We start from the raw sequence: 18,495 nt of genomic DNA on the forward strand, positions 1-18,495 counted from the left end.
AGCTACTGACCCTGAACTCTAGAGCCCGCGAGCCACAACCACTGAAGCCTGCGCGCCTAGAGCCCGTGCTCCGCAACAAGAGAGGCCACCGCAATAAGAAGCCCGCGCACCGCAACGAAGAGTAGCCCCCGCTCGCCGCAGCTAGAGAAGGCCTGCGTGCAGCAAAGAAGACCCAATGCAGCCAAAAATAAATAAATTCCAAATATTATGAGTTTTCACAATAAGAGCTGAGGTAAATAGGCCTTTAGTGTGATGTTTCATGTTTCCTTGACTACAAAGTAGACTGTTTTGTGTTTGCAGGATGTTCCCCAACCAGGGATTGAACCCAGGCCACGGCAGTGAGAGCGCCGAGTCCTAACCACTAGGCCTCCAGGGAACTCCAGAATTAGACTATGTTTAATATTTGCTGTAGTGGTAAGTGTCAGGGGCTTCAATATCCTCTAGTATCCTTGTATTTTTCTCTGCTACTGTGTTTGGGTATCCCTAGAAATTCATTTATAGATAGAGCCTATGTCTGGTATTTGTTTTAATCCACTCTTTTTATACTGGAATGCTGTTGATATGGTGGTCAGGTGTGTGATGGGAAAATGTTCTCATGCTATGATTAAACCTGTAATGTTTTGCGGGGAGAGAATCCCTGGGCTATGTATGTCAGAGAGGTTCTTGGCTTTTATTCCTCACCTTTTGTTAGATCAAAAACCTGAAGGGTCAGGAAGTTGTTTGGCTGCTCTTTCCCCAGTCAGATAAGACTTCGGCAAATTAGTTTTCCTTGAGGGATGACCTCAGTTACAGAGAACAGAATGCTTTGTGTGTGTATCAAAACGTTTTCCCCCATTTCCTGCATGGAGCATGAGTCAATTTTTCCCAATCTTCCCACTGAGAACTTGCTTGGGCCACTGTAGGAAAAACTAATGAATTTTTGGGGGCTCCAGAAGACTGGCTCCTCTTAGAGGTTTTTTTTTCAAGCTGTGGCCTCTCCCGTCGTGGAGCACAGGCTCTGGACGCGCAAGCTCAGCGGCCATGGCTCACGGGCCCAGCCGCTCTGCAGCATGTGGGATCTTCCCGGACCGGGGCACGAACCCATGTCCCCTGCATCGGCAGGCAGACTCTCAACCACTATGCCACCAGGGAAGCCCTTCTTAGAGCTTTTAACTCTCAAGCTAGTCTATACTGTGTATCCAGCAATTCTTCTATTATACTTTATGAGTTCCTAGAAGTTGCTGGCTCCAGTGGCTTCCACTTTCAGTAATTCTCTACACTCGTCCAACTCTCGTTTGGGGGGCACTGGTTTACCATATAACCTCAAGTATCTTATGGAGGGAATTCCCTGGTGGTCCAGTGGTTAGGACTCCACGCTTCCACTGCTGGGGGCATGGGTTCGATCCCTGTCAGGGAACTAAGACCCCACATGCCATGCGGCATAGCCAAAAAAAAAAAAAATCTTATGGATCTAAGAAGGGGTGTGGATTTCTAGTTTGTTCAGTATTTTTTTGTTCTAAAAATGAGAAGGATGAACAGAATCCATCTACTCACCTCTGTTGCTCTATATTTTTCCCTTTTGAGACTAAATCATTTTCACTTATTGATTCTACTGCTAGTGCCCATGCGGGTGGTTTCAAAGTTTTTCTTTTGTGACCAATGATAAAACATTATCACTGGGATCTTTCTATTTGGGTTTCTCTCCTCATCTTTTTTTTTTTTTTTTTTTTTTTTGCGGTACGCGGGCCTCTCACTGTTGTGGCCTCTCCCGTTGCGGAGCACAGGCTCCGGACGCGCAGGCTCAGCGGCCATGGCTCACGGGCCCAGCCGCTCCGTGGCATGTGGGATCTTCCCAGACCGGGGCACGAACCTGTGTCCCCTGCATTGGCAGGCAGACTCTCAACCACTGCGCCACCAGGGAAGCCCTCTCTCCTCATCTTATAAAAATTCCCTACACTGAACACCTGTTTGTCACCCAAAAGACATTATCCATTGGTTACTTTCTGTGTTACCACTGCAGTAGTTGGGGGCAGGATTAACACCCAACCTGAACTGGGATCTGTTGTCCATAGTAACATTGTCACATTCATCAGAAAACAGAAAAACGTTTATTACTCGAGTACTTTCAAAGGAGAGTAGGGCAAGGGTAAGTGGGTTCAGATGGCTTGTGCAAAGGAGAATGGGCTGGCCCTTTAATGCATGTAGGGGTAGAAGCTGCAGGTTTTCAGTGTTTGGCCCTCCTACCTGCTGCCACAAAAATAAAAGGCTCCTGTGTCAACCTCTGTAAATATTTAACTCACTGTGAGCCAGGCAGGGTGAGCAGGTATCTGAAGCAATTAAGACTCCAATATTAGATATTGAGGCCAATGTCTTTTATTAAAGTCTACTCCTGAGGTTTACTGACTGAATGATGAAACATCTCACTTAAATAAATTAGAATATTAATTGAAAAGCCATGTGTAAGGCACAAGTACATATTACAATTAAGAGGACAAAGCCTGGGAATTCCCTGGCGGTCCAGTGGTTAGGTCTCTGTGCTCTCACTGCTGAGAGCCTGGGTTTGATTCCTGGTTGGGGAACTAAGATCCCACAAGCCGTGTGGCGTGGCTAGAAAAAAAAAAAAAAGGATGACGAAGCCTCAAAAAAAAAAATTGAATCTAGTCATCGCAGGGTGTAGTAGAGATACAGGGATGTGTCAGTATGACCCCAGAATTATGTTCATATATTTTCAAAATTTCATTTTTTAATTTGTTGTCTCATTTGTCATGTAATAGGTGGCACCTTGACAGTGTAGCCTACCCACATGCAGCAAACAGCTCTTTTACAGGAACAGAACTCTTCCTGGCTGGCTAATAAATAGTTCAAAGCCATGTGGACATCAGCTACCATGGCTGTCAGGGAGTTGTTCTTCATGGAAAACATCTAAGACATTAGCTGTCTGCTACATGTATTTTGAGTGTCTTGGACACTTCATGATTGGCATTAATGATGTGCTTGTTGAATGACATCATGTGTGCACAGTTCGGTGTCTGTGTCTCCTATGATAATGAGCATGTGAGTGCAAATGGTAGAAAAACAGCACATTTGTGTTGGGTGGGCCAGGAGGGTTTTGAAGGAGGGTGCCCAAAATGAAATATTGACACACAGGTTGCACAGACTACGGGTGATGGTAGGAGGGGGACCAGGGAGTTGGATATAACAGTGGTGTCCAGAGTGCACTATGACAATAAACCAAAGACCTGCAGAGATGACCATTCTGACAGAAATGTCTAGTATAGAAGGGATTCTACTTATAAGGTGCCCGTAAGCCTCATGACCAGAACAAAGTAATAGGCTCCAAAGACTGGTGATTGAATCTAATTAATGGCTCCAACAGGAGGAAGACCTATCTATAGGAAAGCAAGGTGGGGGCTTCCCTGGTGGCACAGTGGTTAAGAATCCGCCTGCCAACGCAGGGGACATGGGTTCAAGCCCTGGTCCAGGAAGATCCCACATGCTGCGGAGCAACTAAGCTCATGCACCACAACTACTGAGCCTGCGCTCTAGAGCCCACGAGCCACAACTACTGAGCCCGTGTGCCACAATTACTGATCCCACATGCCTAGAGCCTGTGCTCTGCAACAAGAGAGCCACTGCAATGAGAAGCCCGTGCACTGCAACAAAGAGTAGCCCCTGCTCGCCGCAACTAGAGAAAGCCCACACGCGGCAAAGAAGACCCAATGCAGCCAAAAATTAAAAAAGAAAGAAAGAAAGGTGGGACTTCATGGTGGTCCAGTGGTTAGGACTCCATGCTTCCACTGCAGGGGGCACGGGTTCCATCCCTGGTCGGGGAACTAAGATCCCACATGCTGCAGTGTGGCAAAAAAAAAAAAAAAAGAAAAAAGAAAAAAGAAAAAGAAGAAAGCAAGGTATAAGTAAGCCATTAGGCCACTATGAGTGTTAAAACCTGAGGTCATTATGAGAGGTCCTCTGAATGCCTTTTTCAAGAGCCCAGTGTTGTGTAGTCCCAGAATTCAGTTGATAATATCAATAATTTCTAGTGTGTCTTGGTGGCTCCTTGTGTCTTGGGCCATGGTGAGAACATAACAAGTAGCCAACAGAGAGCATGAGGGGCCTTATAAAGTCTGTTTGTCAAAAGCTGTAGGGACCCCTTCCTTCCTCTGTAAAGTAAGTCCATCAGTTATATTACCAGTGGTATGTTTTTTCACCTCAGGTGCATTGGTCAGTCATTAAGTTAGCTGTGGTAGAGGAGGGAAGTCCCTTGAATTTTGCCTAACCTTTATTTTATTTTATTTTATTTATTTATTTATTTATTTATTTATTTTTTGCGTTAAACGGGCCTCTCACTGTTGTGGCCTCTCCCGTTGCGGAGCACAGGCTCCGGACACGCAGGCTCAGCGGCCATGGCTCACGGGGCCCAGCCGCTCCGCGGCATGTGGGATCCTCCCAGACTGGGGCATGAACCCGCGTCCCCTGCATCGGCAGGCGGACTCTCAACCACTGCGCCACCAGGGAGGCTTGCCTAACCTTTAGATTAGAGGCCACTTGGGACTTCCCTGGTGATCCAGTGGTTAAGACTCTGCACTTCCACTGCAGGGGCCATGGGTTCGATTCCTGGTTGGGGAACTAAGATCTCGCATGCTGTGCAATGCAGCCGAAAAAAAAAAAAGATTAGAGGCCACTAAATGGTTATAGATTACCATTTACTCACAGGTCAAATTTAATACCATTAGAGCTCAGGCACAAGTATGTGGTCTTAAAGTTGAGTAAATTTATTACCCTGAACAGTGAAATGAGCCTCTGCAGATTAGGGTTTAATATGTGAAGCGTAAGGATGGCACTGATTTGTACATGGATTTTGTGAGGCAAGTTAATCTCAGAGTTCTTTATGCCAAAGGGGGAAACCTTGGATAAGGAGTTGTTATTGGTGTAATCAAACAGGTGGCAATGGCCAAAGGATCTGTAACAATGTGCAGATGAGTTTGATTCTTGGCAAGGGAATTCTCTACTGCTAGCATGACTGCCTGGAGTTTGACTAATCCATCTGATGCTTGGGTCCAATCTTCCATCTCTGATGGCCTGTTTGACCTAGAGACAAAATGCAGCATCTCTGCAGTGGCCCCCGTCAGGTGTGGTGACGGTACACTCTATATAAAGTATGTGAACTACCTGGTCACTAATGTGATCCCAAGTGACTCCCCAAATGGCCAATGTGTCTAGAAAAGAAGTGACCTACTTCAAAACAGATGGCATCCATCAGAGAACAGGGCAACACACTTCCTCCTCTGGATGGGATATGCCAGCAGCACCATGTTTGGCTCTATTCTGTAAATACCAATTATGTTCAAAGAGAAGGCCTCTGGTTAGAAAGCCTGAGGGGCCCTGAATTTATGACCCAATGCCAAATGGGAAGCTGACTTTAAGGGATCATCAGCTCAGGCCCTGGGAGGTCCTCCATTACACAAAGACTCTCAGCTGCCAGCAGTGGGGTCTGTATTTGTGTGCAGTAACAGCTAAGAATAGTTTCTGGCATAAGAATGCCTTAGGTAACTTATGTCCACCATGGATGGTTTAAAGACTCTTGGATGCATAATAGTAGGCTGCTAAAGCCTCTATAATAAAGCAATGTGGGGAGATAATGTTGAGTGTTATTTCGAAAAATACTACAGCTACTTGTTTCCCACTTTGAGGCCAGTTACTTTTTAGTGTTGAACGAATAAGTAAGCAAGCAGATCTGATAAACATGTGATGCCTGTGGTCTCAGTGGCTGATGGAATGTGCCTGTGACATGGGTTCTGCCAATTGCTTCTGTCACCCTTGCAACTCACAGCTCCCTGGTGTTGCCTCAGAAGAATATTCCAGAGTGAGACGTGTGTGAATTTCTAAAGATGTTTCCACGTAAGTAAGCACAGAGTAGGCTTGAGCAGGGGAAATGGTCTATGGATGGCCATGAAGGAAATGATGCTGATGCACACAAATGAGGATGTCCCCAGGAAGATCCCACTTGGGATACACCTTTATGTTTCAGAACCACAGTATTTCAATAGATCTGTCCGAGGAACCCAATTTAAACTCAAAAGAGATCTGGGAACCCTCCCACTTCACTCCTAGTTATATGCATGAGGCGACAGCAGGTGTAGCCCTAGAGGGTGTTTTTTCAATTAAGACAGGGTTGTAAGAAAGGCCTCTTGTGGCCCATGTCCTTCAATGCTTCCTAAGAAAGATCCCACAGTGGTGGAAAAAAAGAGTTGAACACATAATCAAAGTTCAGGAGAGTTCAACATTCTCCTAGCATATGAAAACGTTTGTTATATAATTTTAAGTATACTTGTTGAGTTTTCACAAATGTATAGTAATACTGTCATCAAAAGATGGAAAATATCCATCACCCCAAAAAGAACACTCTTGTGGTACCCATTTTAATGAAACCTCTTCAATACATAAGGTAACATTTTTTTTTAAAAAAGGAAAAGATTGAATTTCCTTCACTGTTTTAAACCTCGAAGCTGTTACTGTTGTTTCCCACCTGTGAACAGCAAAACAGGCTATGGATTGTGGATCACTGAAACAAAAGAACCCGAGCCACCCGTGCAAGGGAAAGACATTGAAAATTTCCCACTTCTCCTTTTAGACTCATTTAGGGTATTACTTAAAATGATATGCTCTCTCTCTCTGCAGGTCATTTCAATTATACCTTGAATGATTTCCTCTAAAGAAGCACAGCTCTTTTTGGTGTTTCCACTGAGAAGTACAGTGGAAACCTACTCATAGAATAAACTCAGGATGGGCTACAATGGTGTAGATAAATATAACTCTTTCTCCAATTGAGAAGAACTCCACAGCTTAATGGGGTATACACTGTGTTAGTCTGTACAGCAGTAAAATGAAAGTGCCAAATAGTACAATATTTTGAATATTTATATAAAAATTAAAATCCTCTCAGGGCTTCCCTGGTGGCGCAGTGGTTGAGAGTCCGCCTGCGGATGCAGGGGACACGGGTTCGTGTCCCGGTCCGGGAGGACCCCACATGCCACAGAGCGGCTGGGCCCATGAGCCATGGCTGCTGAGCCTGTGCGTCGGGAGCCTGTGCTCCGCAACGCAAAAAAAAAAAAAAAAGAAAATCCTCTCAAATGATATTAAACACAACCCTAACCCTAACCCTAACCTAGACTGAATGGTGGAAATATCTGTGCCCAAATCAACAGGAAGTCTTCAGTCCCAGATAACAATGTCCACACTCATGACCACATATTATACAAACAAAATTTGTAATGACTGCAAAAATGAAAATGAACCACATCCATATCTTTATCTTTATGGGGAATCTTTATGTTAGTCAAGGAAAGCAGGATGTTTTATGTTGCCCCCTCTACTTCCACACTCAAGCAGTTCCTGAAGAGTGTTTAATGTGTATTACACGGCAGAAACATAAGTGATTAGTAATGACATCTTCATTCACTGAGCATCCTACCAGGATAGAAGAGATACGTATACACCTCAGCCTTTTATATCACATGTCATTTTTCACTTTCCTTCAAAGCCCTTATTTCCATCTTATAAACCAAAGCTTTACCATTTGTTAACCATCTCTCTTTTCCACAAAAATATAAGCAACAGGACCGCAAGAAGTTGTTTGTCTCACACAGCTTTAACCAAATCATACAGTGCCTTGATTACCTGTGCTAAATGAGGTACCTTGACTCTAAACTGCATGGCAATGAGGGATGTTGAAACATTAGCATCAAAAGTATAGTCTCTGGGGCCTCCCTGGTGGCGCAGTGGTTGAGAGTCCGCCTGCCGATGCAGGGGATACGGGTTCGTGCCCCGGTCTGGGAGGATCCCATATGCCGCGGAGCGGCTGGGCCCGTGAGCCATGGCCGCTGGGCCTGCGCATCCGGAGCCTGTGCTCCGCAACGGGAGAGGCCACAACAGTGAGAGGCCCGCATACCGCAAAAAAAAGAAAAAGAAAAAAAAAAAAAAAAGTATAGTCTCTGAAAGAAAAATACCATATGATATCACTTATATGTAGAATCTAAAATATGACAAATGCACTTGTCTACGAAACAGAAACAGACTCACAGATACAGAGAACAGGCTTGTGGTTGCCAAGGGGGAGGGGGTCAGTGAGAAGGGCAGGATTGGAGTTTGGGATTAGCAGATGCCAACTATTATATATAGAATAGATAAACAACAAGGACCTACTGTATAGCACAGGGAACTATATTCAATAACCTGTGATAAACTATAATGGAAAAGAATATGAAAAAGAATGGCTGTGTGTGTATACATATATATGTATATATGCGAATAACTTTCCAGTACAGCAGGAATTAACACATTGTAAATTAACTATACTTCAATAAAATAAATTCAAAAAGTAAAATTTCCTTAGTATAGGAAAATAAAAAAAGAGTACACTCTCTGAGAAAGAAAGATGTGATTGGAACAGAGGTCCTGTCTTTCTCACTTGCTAGGTTTATGTTCTCTCACAATTTAACTAAACTTATAGGTCTTAGTTGAGTCATAAAGGAGATATTAAAAATATTATGTGGTATACTAAGAAGAGAATTCATGTGTTTTAACTGAGGTGCTTTATAGTAAATGGTGTGTAATACACTGTGGGAAACACATCAATATTTAGATAACAAGTAGGAAAGGCAGAAGCTGTTCCATAGGACCAGGAGTTGGCCTGCATTCACTGCCAGGTCCAGTCTTATCCTGTTGAAGAGATAGGTACACAGTGACCATGACAAATCAAGACAAGAATAAGGGTGTTTTGTAACCATGTCTCTAAAAATGATAAAAGTGACAATTCCAAATTATAGAAATGACTAATATATCCCTCTTCTTACTAATATGATTAATTAGGGCTTCTCATGAATTAAGTTTAGTTCCACAACATTGTTTTTGTGTTCTAGAAAGGTTTACGATTACCAATGACAAAATAAGTTTACCTCCTCATAGCACTCAATACACAAAAACATCTTGGTACCTTGAATAGCAATCGAATCATCCAATATGAGCCAAAATCCTTCAAAAGTCCTAGCAACCTTTTATGTTACACCCCACAGTCATGTGTACTTGTGGTCATTCTGCTTATTAGAATTCATTACACCCACCTCTTTGACTTTAAGTATGATCCTGAGGATCAATGGAAGGATGACACCAAAAAAAACCATGATCTATGTTTTTGGTATTAAGAATGAATGAGAAATTAGTTTCATGATAAAATTAACTATAAAAGAATAAAAAATAAAATTTGCCCGAGGGAAAAAAATACCTGAACTTATATGTAAACAATAATATTGACTCAATGTATAATGATTAAATGAAGAAAACTGCAAAGATCATTTGAAAACCTATAATTAAAATGAGATATATTAATATATCCTCTCAGGAAATGAAAATTTGTTAGCATACTGTGGCTTAGAAAAGTTTCATTTCCTGAGAGGATTTGTTAATATATCTCATTTTACATATGTTTGGCATTTGTTCGACAAAAAAATGTACATACTCTTAATCACATACAATCAAACACAACTGAAAACATATTGAGGGATTATATTTAGCTATAAGTAACAGAAAACACCCAGTCTTCTCCATATGAGGAAGATGCTTATTCTCACACTGAAGGACTGAGTCAAGGCAGCCACTGCACAATGCAGCGGAGAAACAAACTCCCATGTCGCTCTTTTTGGCTGCACCATTGTGAATGTCATGGTGAATCAGGAAAACATACTCACTAGCACTGTTAACAACATAAGGTGTTTCCTATACAAGTTAGACTTTCCACAGATATAGTCTAGAGGACAGGGCAGATACTCCCAACCATGAAAGCCTGAATTAGTTTCCTGGTGGATACATAAGGCCTTACAAAAAAAATCCAAACTCTCATGAATCTTTGAGGTGGAACTAGTGAAGACATCAGGGGAAAGCTATACCTCTAAGAAAATGGAAATGAAATAGCTGGTCATTGTTTTGAGTACACTCTTCACTGGAAGGAAAAAGAATCTGGAAAATGGGCTAGAAGACTGCTTTCTCAAAGCTCCTATATATCTCTCTCCCTCTGCTGGATACAAAGTCTGAGTAATGCCTTCTTTGCTTCTGCCTTCCAAATCTCATGCAAGGCTATTGGGAAATTCTGACAAGGAACCATTAAGAGGATGGATTCTGGAAAATCTAGTTCCTTAAATTACTCTGGATATCTCCAACTCCAGATTCTTTGTCCCATCACAGGCCCTCTTCTTTTTTTTCTTTGCCATGCTGCACGGCTTGTAGGATCTCAATTCCCTGACCAGGGATTGAACCCAGGACCATGCCTGGGTTCACTCGGTGAAAGCGCCGAGTCCTAACCATTGGAGCACCAGGGAATTCCCACAGGCCACTCTTCTTAATTCAAAGTCTATTCACCAAATTATAGTCAGAAGGAAAGATATAAAGCAAAGGCCCAAATATGAAAATAATAATTTACAGGAAACTATATTCTTTCATAAATGAGGCACACATAAATATTTATTCAACTGTTTACTAGTATGGAAAATGGAAAAAGATGCTTATACCTGTCACCCTAAAAAAGGAGCTTTTCAGTAAGAAGGGTAGACTATACCTAATAAACTAGAGACATCAAGGAACTTTCACAAGGCCAGTAGGAAAATCCCAACAAATACCACACTGTCATTTTTCAGTGGCCACTTAACACAGAACAAATAAAATGTTATTAAAAAATTAAACCTAACTGCATATTGGAAATACACTTCAATTTACCCATCAGTTCAAGAGGCTTCAAAATACAAAGAGAAAATATCATTAACTCATTTAACAAAAAAGAACTACCTATTAATCTTATGTATTACTATTGAAAGGCAACTCACAGAATTACCTCACCTCAATCACCGTTTCTAAAAGTAATTGGTAGGCAGGTATAAAATAAGCTACAAGGATATATGGTACAAACAAGGAATACAGTCAATATTTTATAATAACTACAAATGGAGTATAACCTTTAAGAATTGTGAATAACTATATTGTACGCCTATAACATAATATTGTACAGCAACTATACAATAAAAATAAAAATAATAAAAGCAATAATTGGTAAAAATCCACAGTCCAATGATGTCCTTTAAGAAAGAAGCTTAGCAAACATATTTAAATTTTTATAATTCTTTCATATTGAAATTTTTCTTATGCTTTATACATAGATTAATTTCCAGCAAGTTTTCTAATGTTACCCACATTTCTTTTTCTTTTCCATGAGAGTTTTAACATGTAGGGATGGGGTCAAATGAAGTCTTTCCCACGTTGTTTACATTCAAGAGTATCCAGTGACTCCTTTCATGCCTTTGGGATGAACTGGGACGACTAAAGTCTTTCCCACATTCTTCACATCTGTATGGTTTCTCTCCAGTGTGCAGTATCATATGTCTTTGAAAGTTTGTGTGATAAATGAAGGCTTTTCCACATTTATCACATTTAAAGGGTTTCTTTCAGGACTTCCCTGGTGGCACAGTGGTTAAGAATCCACCTGCCAATGCAGGGGACACAGGTTTGAGCCTTGGTCCAGGAAGATCCCACCTACTGCGGAGCGGAGCAACTAAGCCCATGTGACACAGCTACTGAACCTGCACTCTAGAGCCCACGAGCCACAACTACTGAAGCCCACACACCTAGAGCCCATGCTCCACAAGAGAAGCCACTGCAATGAGAAACCCACACACTGCAACGAAGAGTAGCCCCCGCTCGCCACAACTAGGGAAAGCCCATGCGCAGCAACAAAGACCCAATGCAGCCAAAAATAAAAGAATAAAAATGTTTTAAAAAAATAAATAAAATAAAGGGTTTCTCTCCAGAATGAATTCTTTCATGTACTTGCACATAACTGGAACAACTGAGGCCTTTACCACATATTTTACATTCATAGGGTTTCTGTCCAGTGTGTCTCCTTTCATGTATTTGAAATGAACTGGGAGAAAAGAATGTTTTCTCATATTCCTTACATTTATAAGGTCCATCTCCAGTGTGAATGATCATGTGTGCTCAGAAGCTAGAAAGAGAAAGAAAGGCTTTCCCACACTGCTTACATTCATAGGGTTTCTCTCCTTTGTGAGTCCTCTTGTGTATATGTAAGGAACTCTGGCATCTGTAGGCTTTCCCACATGCCTTACATTGATAGGGTTTCTCTCCAGTATGAATTCTTCCATGTCTTTGAAGAGAACTGGGGCAGCTGAATGCTTTGGTACATTTTTTACATTCGTATGGTTTCTCACCACTGTGATTTCTTTCATGTATTTTGAAACCTAGATGAGAATTGAAAGCTTTACCACATTTGTTACATTCGTAGGGTTTCTCTCCAGTGTGATTTCTTTCATGTATTTTTAAACCTCGAAGGGAAATATAAGCCTTACCACATTGCTTACATTCATAGAACTGCTCTACTGTGCCAGTTCTGTCATGTGTTTGATATCTATAGGCTCTTCCAGAGTGTTTACACTGATAGGGTTTCTCTTCAGTATGAGTTCTTTCATGCACTCGAAGTGTAACTGGAACAACTGAGGGCTTTACCATGTTCCTTACATTTATAAGGAGCATCTCCAGTATGCGTTATCACGTGTCTTTGAAGGGTTTTGAGACACATAATAAAAGCTTTCCCACAGTCTTTACATTTATACATTTTCTCTCCATTGTGATTTTTCATGTTTTTTAAAACACTGCAGATAACTAAAGGCTTTCCCACATGCCTTACATTTATACGTCTTCTCTCCATATTTCTAATACTCATATGGTTTGTGTTCAGTGTGACATCTCATATGTCTATTAAGGGATGAATGACATGTAAAGATTTTTTCACATGCACCGCATTCATGTGGTTTTACTCCAGTAGTTTTCTTGTTCAGACTGAGATTTGGAATAAGTTTTCTTATTTCTGAAGTTTTCTCCACATGGACTACCCTCTTTATTTTCACAGAGTGCCTCAATCATATGACTTCTGTAAATAATGAGAAGCACACTGTTATTTCTTTATTAATGATTTTACACTTATTATATTTATTATGATTTATAGAGATAGTGTAGAGTTTCTCCCTCGCCTGAATTGTTTGAAATTGAATATATTGAATGCTCTGCAAGAGGACTTCACCCTTGAGACTATTTAAACAGTAACATTCATATGTAGGGTTTACTAATACTGTTTCCAAGAGAAATATTTTGCAAACACTGAACAACTATGTCACATTTCAGACAGTATTTTGGGGGAAATTTTTCTTTCTTTTGTTTTTGTTTTTGAAAATTTTCTAATAAATACATTTAAAGCAGGGATTATTTGTTGTTTGCTTCTATTTATTTATTTATTTATTTAACATCTTTATTGGAGTATTGCTTTACAATGGTGTGTTAGTTTCTGTGTTTACTTCTTTTTAAAATTTCATAACATACTAGGATGCTCACATGAGATACTGCTTCTCATTGTGAGTGCAACTCAACTTAGTTTTCTCTCCTGGTTTTTGTACTGATCTTCAGTGACATGATCTTCCCATGTTTTTCCTAAAATGTAGACCCAGAAAAATAATTCCAAAGTATTAAAAGTTACAGAAAAACTATTAGAGTCTAGGTCCATGCCTAGAGCTGTGACCATGTCTAGTTTACTTACCAACATTCTTCCTCTTCCACGTTCCACATCTTGGAACATCGGTGGGTGAGAAAACTCATTCTCAAACTGACAAAGAGAAGGAATGTTGTCGTCCTTACCTACTGAGGCGAGGTTCCAGAAGATTTCCTGCATCACATCTCTGTAGTTTCTTCTGTGAAGGATCCAGTAAAGCCCACTCTTCCAGGGTGAAGTTCACAGCCACATCCTCAAAAGCTACTGAGTCCTAAAAATATCCCAAATAAATGTACAGTCAGATGCATGACAATGACAGCACTAGACATCTATACTCCATCTATAGGAGGGTTATGTATGAGTCTGTCTTCTCCAAACATTTATCTATGACTTTTATCTAACTATGATCATCAAAAGCTTACTCTCTGTCCATACTTACTCCTTCATAAGTTTTTTGGGTTTTTTTTTCCACCATGCTGTGCGGCATACAGGATCTTGGTTCCCCGACCAGGGATCAAACCTGGGCCCCCTGCAGTGGAAGCGCAAAGTCCTAACCACTGGACCAACAGGGAAGTCCCACTCCTTTGTTAAGTTTAATGACATCATGAACACATGCAAATTATTTACACATTTTTACTGTACTCACATTACATCTCATTTCTCTCTAACAGCATGGTGCACGGCATGTTGAGAAATGGTTGGGTAATGTTATAGGAATGAAACAAATATTATCATTTTAAGACCACTAACTCCTTGTGAGAAAGATTCTTTCATCCTCTTCCTTATCACCCCACCATTCACAGCACTCCATGAGGCAAAGGGTCAAATCTGCATGAGGTTTCAATAAATAAAAACACAGTGAAGAACTGGAAGCTTTTTCTTCTAGTCCCATTACCCAACATGAGAGTCCAGGAGGCCTGTAGAAATCAAACTTGTAACAAAGCCCAGCTGGTCACACTGTCCTAAAGTCCTCCAGGCCATTAGATGTAATCAGAGGCAGCTGCCTGAATGTAAATATTCCTGTGGGGGAAGTGTTGCTTTTAACTTGTGTAATATTTGTCACAGACACAATTCCTCACTTTTTCCCCTAATTTGATAGGTTAAAATATTATTTGAAACTTAGAGCTCAGACATGAGGAAGAGGCATTACAATTTAGAATGAAAGAATCCCTAAACTCATGTGCCTCGGGGCTGCTTCCAGGCATTTTTTAGAACAGCTAATGAGATGACGTATCAAAAGATCTCTTTCCAGTCAATCCTGAACGGTGCATCCTGGTCCTTGTTGCACTTGAGGAACAGGTTAAGAGCTGCAGATTGAAAGTTCACTGAAGTCCACAACGGCTTGATGGTAAATTAGCCCATGATTATAAAATATGTAAAAACGTCAGCAGTGCTTTCCTCCAAAAGAATATAAAATCTCCATTCTCCAATTTCAGGAGGAAGCTATTCCCAACCAGCCAATGTTGATGGTGTCCTGCTAACTTCCAGTCTGGAATTTAGGGAACTTAGAATATGTCATTCTCGGTGTCACTAGAAGAAAATGAAAGATCTTGAAATGAACAACCCTTCTTAGATCCATGAGCGCATTGAGGTCAAAGGGCAAGCCAGTGTCTCCAAAATTGGGAAAGAGAAAAGGAAGATGGAATTTTGAAAGGTGCCCCAAATATTCTGTTCCTAATAAAGCCTATACTGACAAAAAAGTCTATTTATTTATTAGACCAGAATCTAATACAAAGACAAAAAAGAACAAAAAAGACAGAATACAACATCCATGAACCCCAGGACAATGTTCTTGAACAGATGTTTAAAATACACATGCTGATACCTGAAAGAAAAAATGGAAAGAAACAGAAAAAATAAGTGAATTAATAAACACCAAAATTTTGGACTGCCCTGTTGGTGCAGTGGTTAAGAAACTGCCTGCCAGTGCAGGGTACATGGGTTCGAGCCCTGGTCCGGGAAGATCCCACATGCAATGGAGCAACTAAGCCAGTGCACCACAACAACTGAGCCTGCGCTCTAGAGCCCGCGAACCACAACTACTGAGCCTGCGTGCCACAACTACTGAAGCCTGGGGGCCTAGAGCCCACGCTCCACAAAAGAAGCCACCGCAATGAGAAGTCCATGCACCGCAACAAAGAGTAGCCCCCACTTCCCGCAACTAGAGAAAGCTCGCATTCAGCAACAAAGACCCAATGCAGCCCCCCAAAAAATAATTAATTAATTAATTAACCCAGAAAAAAAAAACACCACCAAAATTTCCTAAAATTAATGACAGACTGCAAACTGTGGATATAGGAACACTAAATATGAAAACATCAGGAGTGCACACCCAGGTACAGTTGACCCTTGAACAACATGGGTGTGAACTGTATGGGTCCACCTATATGTGTATTTTTTCAATAAATATACAGTCAGCCCTCCATACTTATGGATGTGCGTCCCATGAATACGGAAGGCCAACTATGGGACTTGAGCATTCATGGATTTCAGTATCCGTGGCAGATTCTGGAACCAATCCCTCAAGGGCACCAAGGGACGACTATATGTCATATTCAAACTGGTGAAAAATCAAAGACAAAAAGAATGTATTGAAAGAAGCCAGAGGGGAAAACACTTCTTAGGTACAGAGAAACAAAAATTTGGATTAATCGGACTTCTTTTCAGACATTGTGCAAACAGGAACAGAATGGCACAAAATATTTAAAGCTTTGAAATTAAAAAAAAAACACTCTCCTAGAATTTTTAAAAATTAATTAATTAATTTCTGGCCGTGTTGGGTCTTCATTGCTGTGCGCGGGCTTCTGTGTTCCTCAATGATATTGCCATGTAATTTTCTTTTTTGTGACATCTTTGATCTGGTTTTGGTATCAGGGTGGTGCTGGCCCCATAGAATGAGTTTGGAAGCATTCATTCTTCTGAAATTTTTAGAAATAGTTTAAGAAGGTTAGGTATTAACTCTTCACCTGTGAAGCTGTCTGGTCCTGGATTTTTGTTTGTCAGGATTTTTAAAAATCACCGATTCAATTTTATTACTGGTAATGGGTCTGTTCATACATTCTTTTTTTTTTTTTTTTTTTTTTTCTTTTTGCGGTATGCGGGCCTCTCACTGTTGTGGCCTCTCCCGTTGCGGAGCACAGGCTCCGGACGCGCAGGCCCAGCGGCCATGGCTCACGGGCCCAGCTGCTCCGCGGCATATGGGATCCTCCCAGACCGGGGCACGAACCCATATCCCCTGCATCGGCAGGCGGACTCTCAACCACTGCGCCACCAGGGAGGCCCTGTTCATACATTCTTGATTCAGTCTTGGGAAAATGTACATTTCTAGGAATTTGTCCATTTCTTTTAACAATTAGCTTAAATTTTTCATAGTAATCTCTTAGGATACTTTTTTTCTGTCGTGTTGGTTATAACTTCTTTTTCAGTTCTGATTTTATTGATTTGAGCCCTCTCTTTTTTCTTTTCTTTCTTTTTTTAAATTTATTTTTGGCTGTGTTGGGTCTTCATTGTTGCATGCGGGCTTTCTCTAGTTGTGGCAAGCAGGTGCTACTCTTCATTGTGGTGCACAGGCTTCTCATTGCAGTGGCTTTTCTTGTTGCAGAGTATGGGCTCTAGGCGTGCGGGCTTCAGTAGTTGTGGCACTTGGGCTCAGTAGTTGTGGTACATGAGCTCAGTAGTTGTGGTGCACAGGCTCTAGGGTGTGCAGGCTTCAATAGCTGTGGCACATGGGCTCAGCCGTTGTGGCGTGTGGGCTCAGCAGTTGTGGCTCAGGGGATCTAGAGAGCAGGCTCAGTAGTTGTGGTGCACGGGCTTAGTTGCTCCATGGCATGTGGGATCTTCCTGAGGCAGGGATTGAACCCGTGTCCCCTGCACTGGCAGGTGGATTCTTAACCACTGTGCCACCAGGGAAGTCCCTCTCTTTTTTTCTTTATGAGTCTTCCTAAAGGTTTAATAACTTTTTATCTTTTCAAAAAAACAGCTCTTAGTTTCATTAATCTTTTCCATTGCTATTTTAGTCTCTATTTCATTTATTTCTGCTCTGGTCTTTATGATTCTTTTCCTTCTACTAACGTTGGGTTCTGTTTGTTCTTTTTTCTAGTTCCTTTAGGTGTAAGGTTAGGTTGTTTAGTTGAGATTTTTCTTGTTTCCTGAGGTAGGCCTCTATCACTATAAACTTCCCTCTCAGAACTTCTTTTGCTACATCCCATAGATTTTGGATCTCTGTGTTTTCATTTTTACTTCTCTACAGGTATTTTTTGTTTTCCTCTTTGATTTCTTCAGTGACCCACATGTTGTTTTGCCTCCACGTTTGTGTTGTTTGCATTATTTTACTTGTAGTTGATTTCAAGTCTCATAGCTTTGTGGTTGGAAAAGATGCTTGCTATGATCTCAGTCTTGTTAAATTTACTGAGACTTGTTTTGTGGCCTAGCCTGTCATGTGTCCTGGAGAATGTTCCATGTGCACTTGAAAGGAACGTATACACGTTCCTCTGTGGCTTTTGGATAGAACGTTCTAGGTATAACTATTAAGTTCATCTGCTCCAATGTGTCATTAAAGGCCAAAGTTTCCTTATTGATTTTCTTTTTTTTCTTTTAAAAATATTTATTTTGGCTGTGCTGGGCCTTAGTTGCAGCACATGGGATCTTTGTTGCAGCATGCGGGATCTTTAGTTATGGCATGTGGGATTTTTTTTTAGTTGTGGCATGCAGGCTTCTTAGTTGTGGCACGAGAACTTCTTAGTTGCGGCTTAGTTGTGGCATGCGGACTTCTTAGTTGCAACATGCAAAGTCTTAGTTGCGGCATGCATGTGGGATCTAGTTCCCCACCCAGGGATCGAACCAGGGCCCCCTGCATTGGGAGCATGGAGTCTTACTCACTGGACCACCAGGGAAGTCCCTTGATTTTCTTTTTGGGTGAT

The 18,495-nt window shown here is 41.3% G+C and overlaps 1 protein-coding gene across 1 annotated transcript in view; it reads right to left on the minus strand.

The window, feature by feature from the left end:
* LOC309805307 (uncharacterized protein) overlaps window positions 1-12,543 on the minus strand; it is a gene marked incomplete at its 5' end in the record, with an annotated part of 53,083 nt that extends 40,540 nt beyond the window's left edge. The window contains one exon of the mRNA XM_082623238.1: window positions 12,060-12,543. Within this exon, the coding sequence (XP_082479364.1) occupies window positions 12,060-12,543 (484 nt within the window). The remainder of the gene's footprint in view (window positions 1-12,059) is intronic.
* Between the last annotated feature and the right edge of the window lie 5,952 nt (window positions 12,544-18,495).

The sequence above is a fragment of the Mesoplodon mirus genome (genome assembly GCF_964341445.2).
Source record: "Mesoplodon mirus genome assembly, chromosome: 5".
NCBI lineage: Eukaryota > Metazoa > Chordata > Mammalia > Artiodactyla > Ziphiidae > Mesoplodon > Mesoplodon mirus.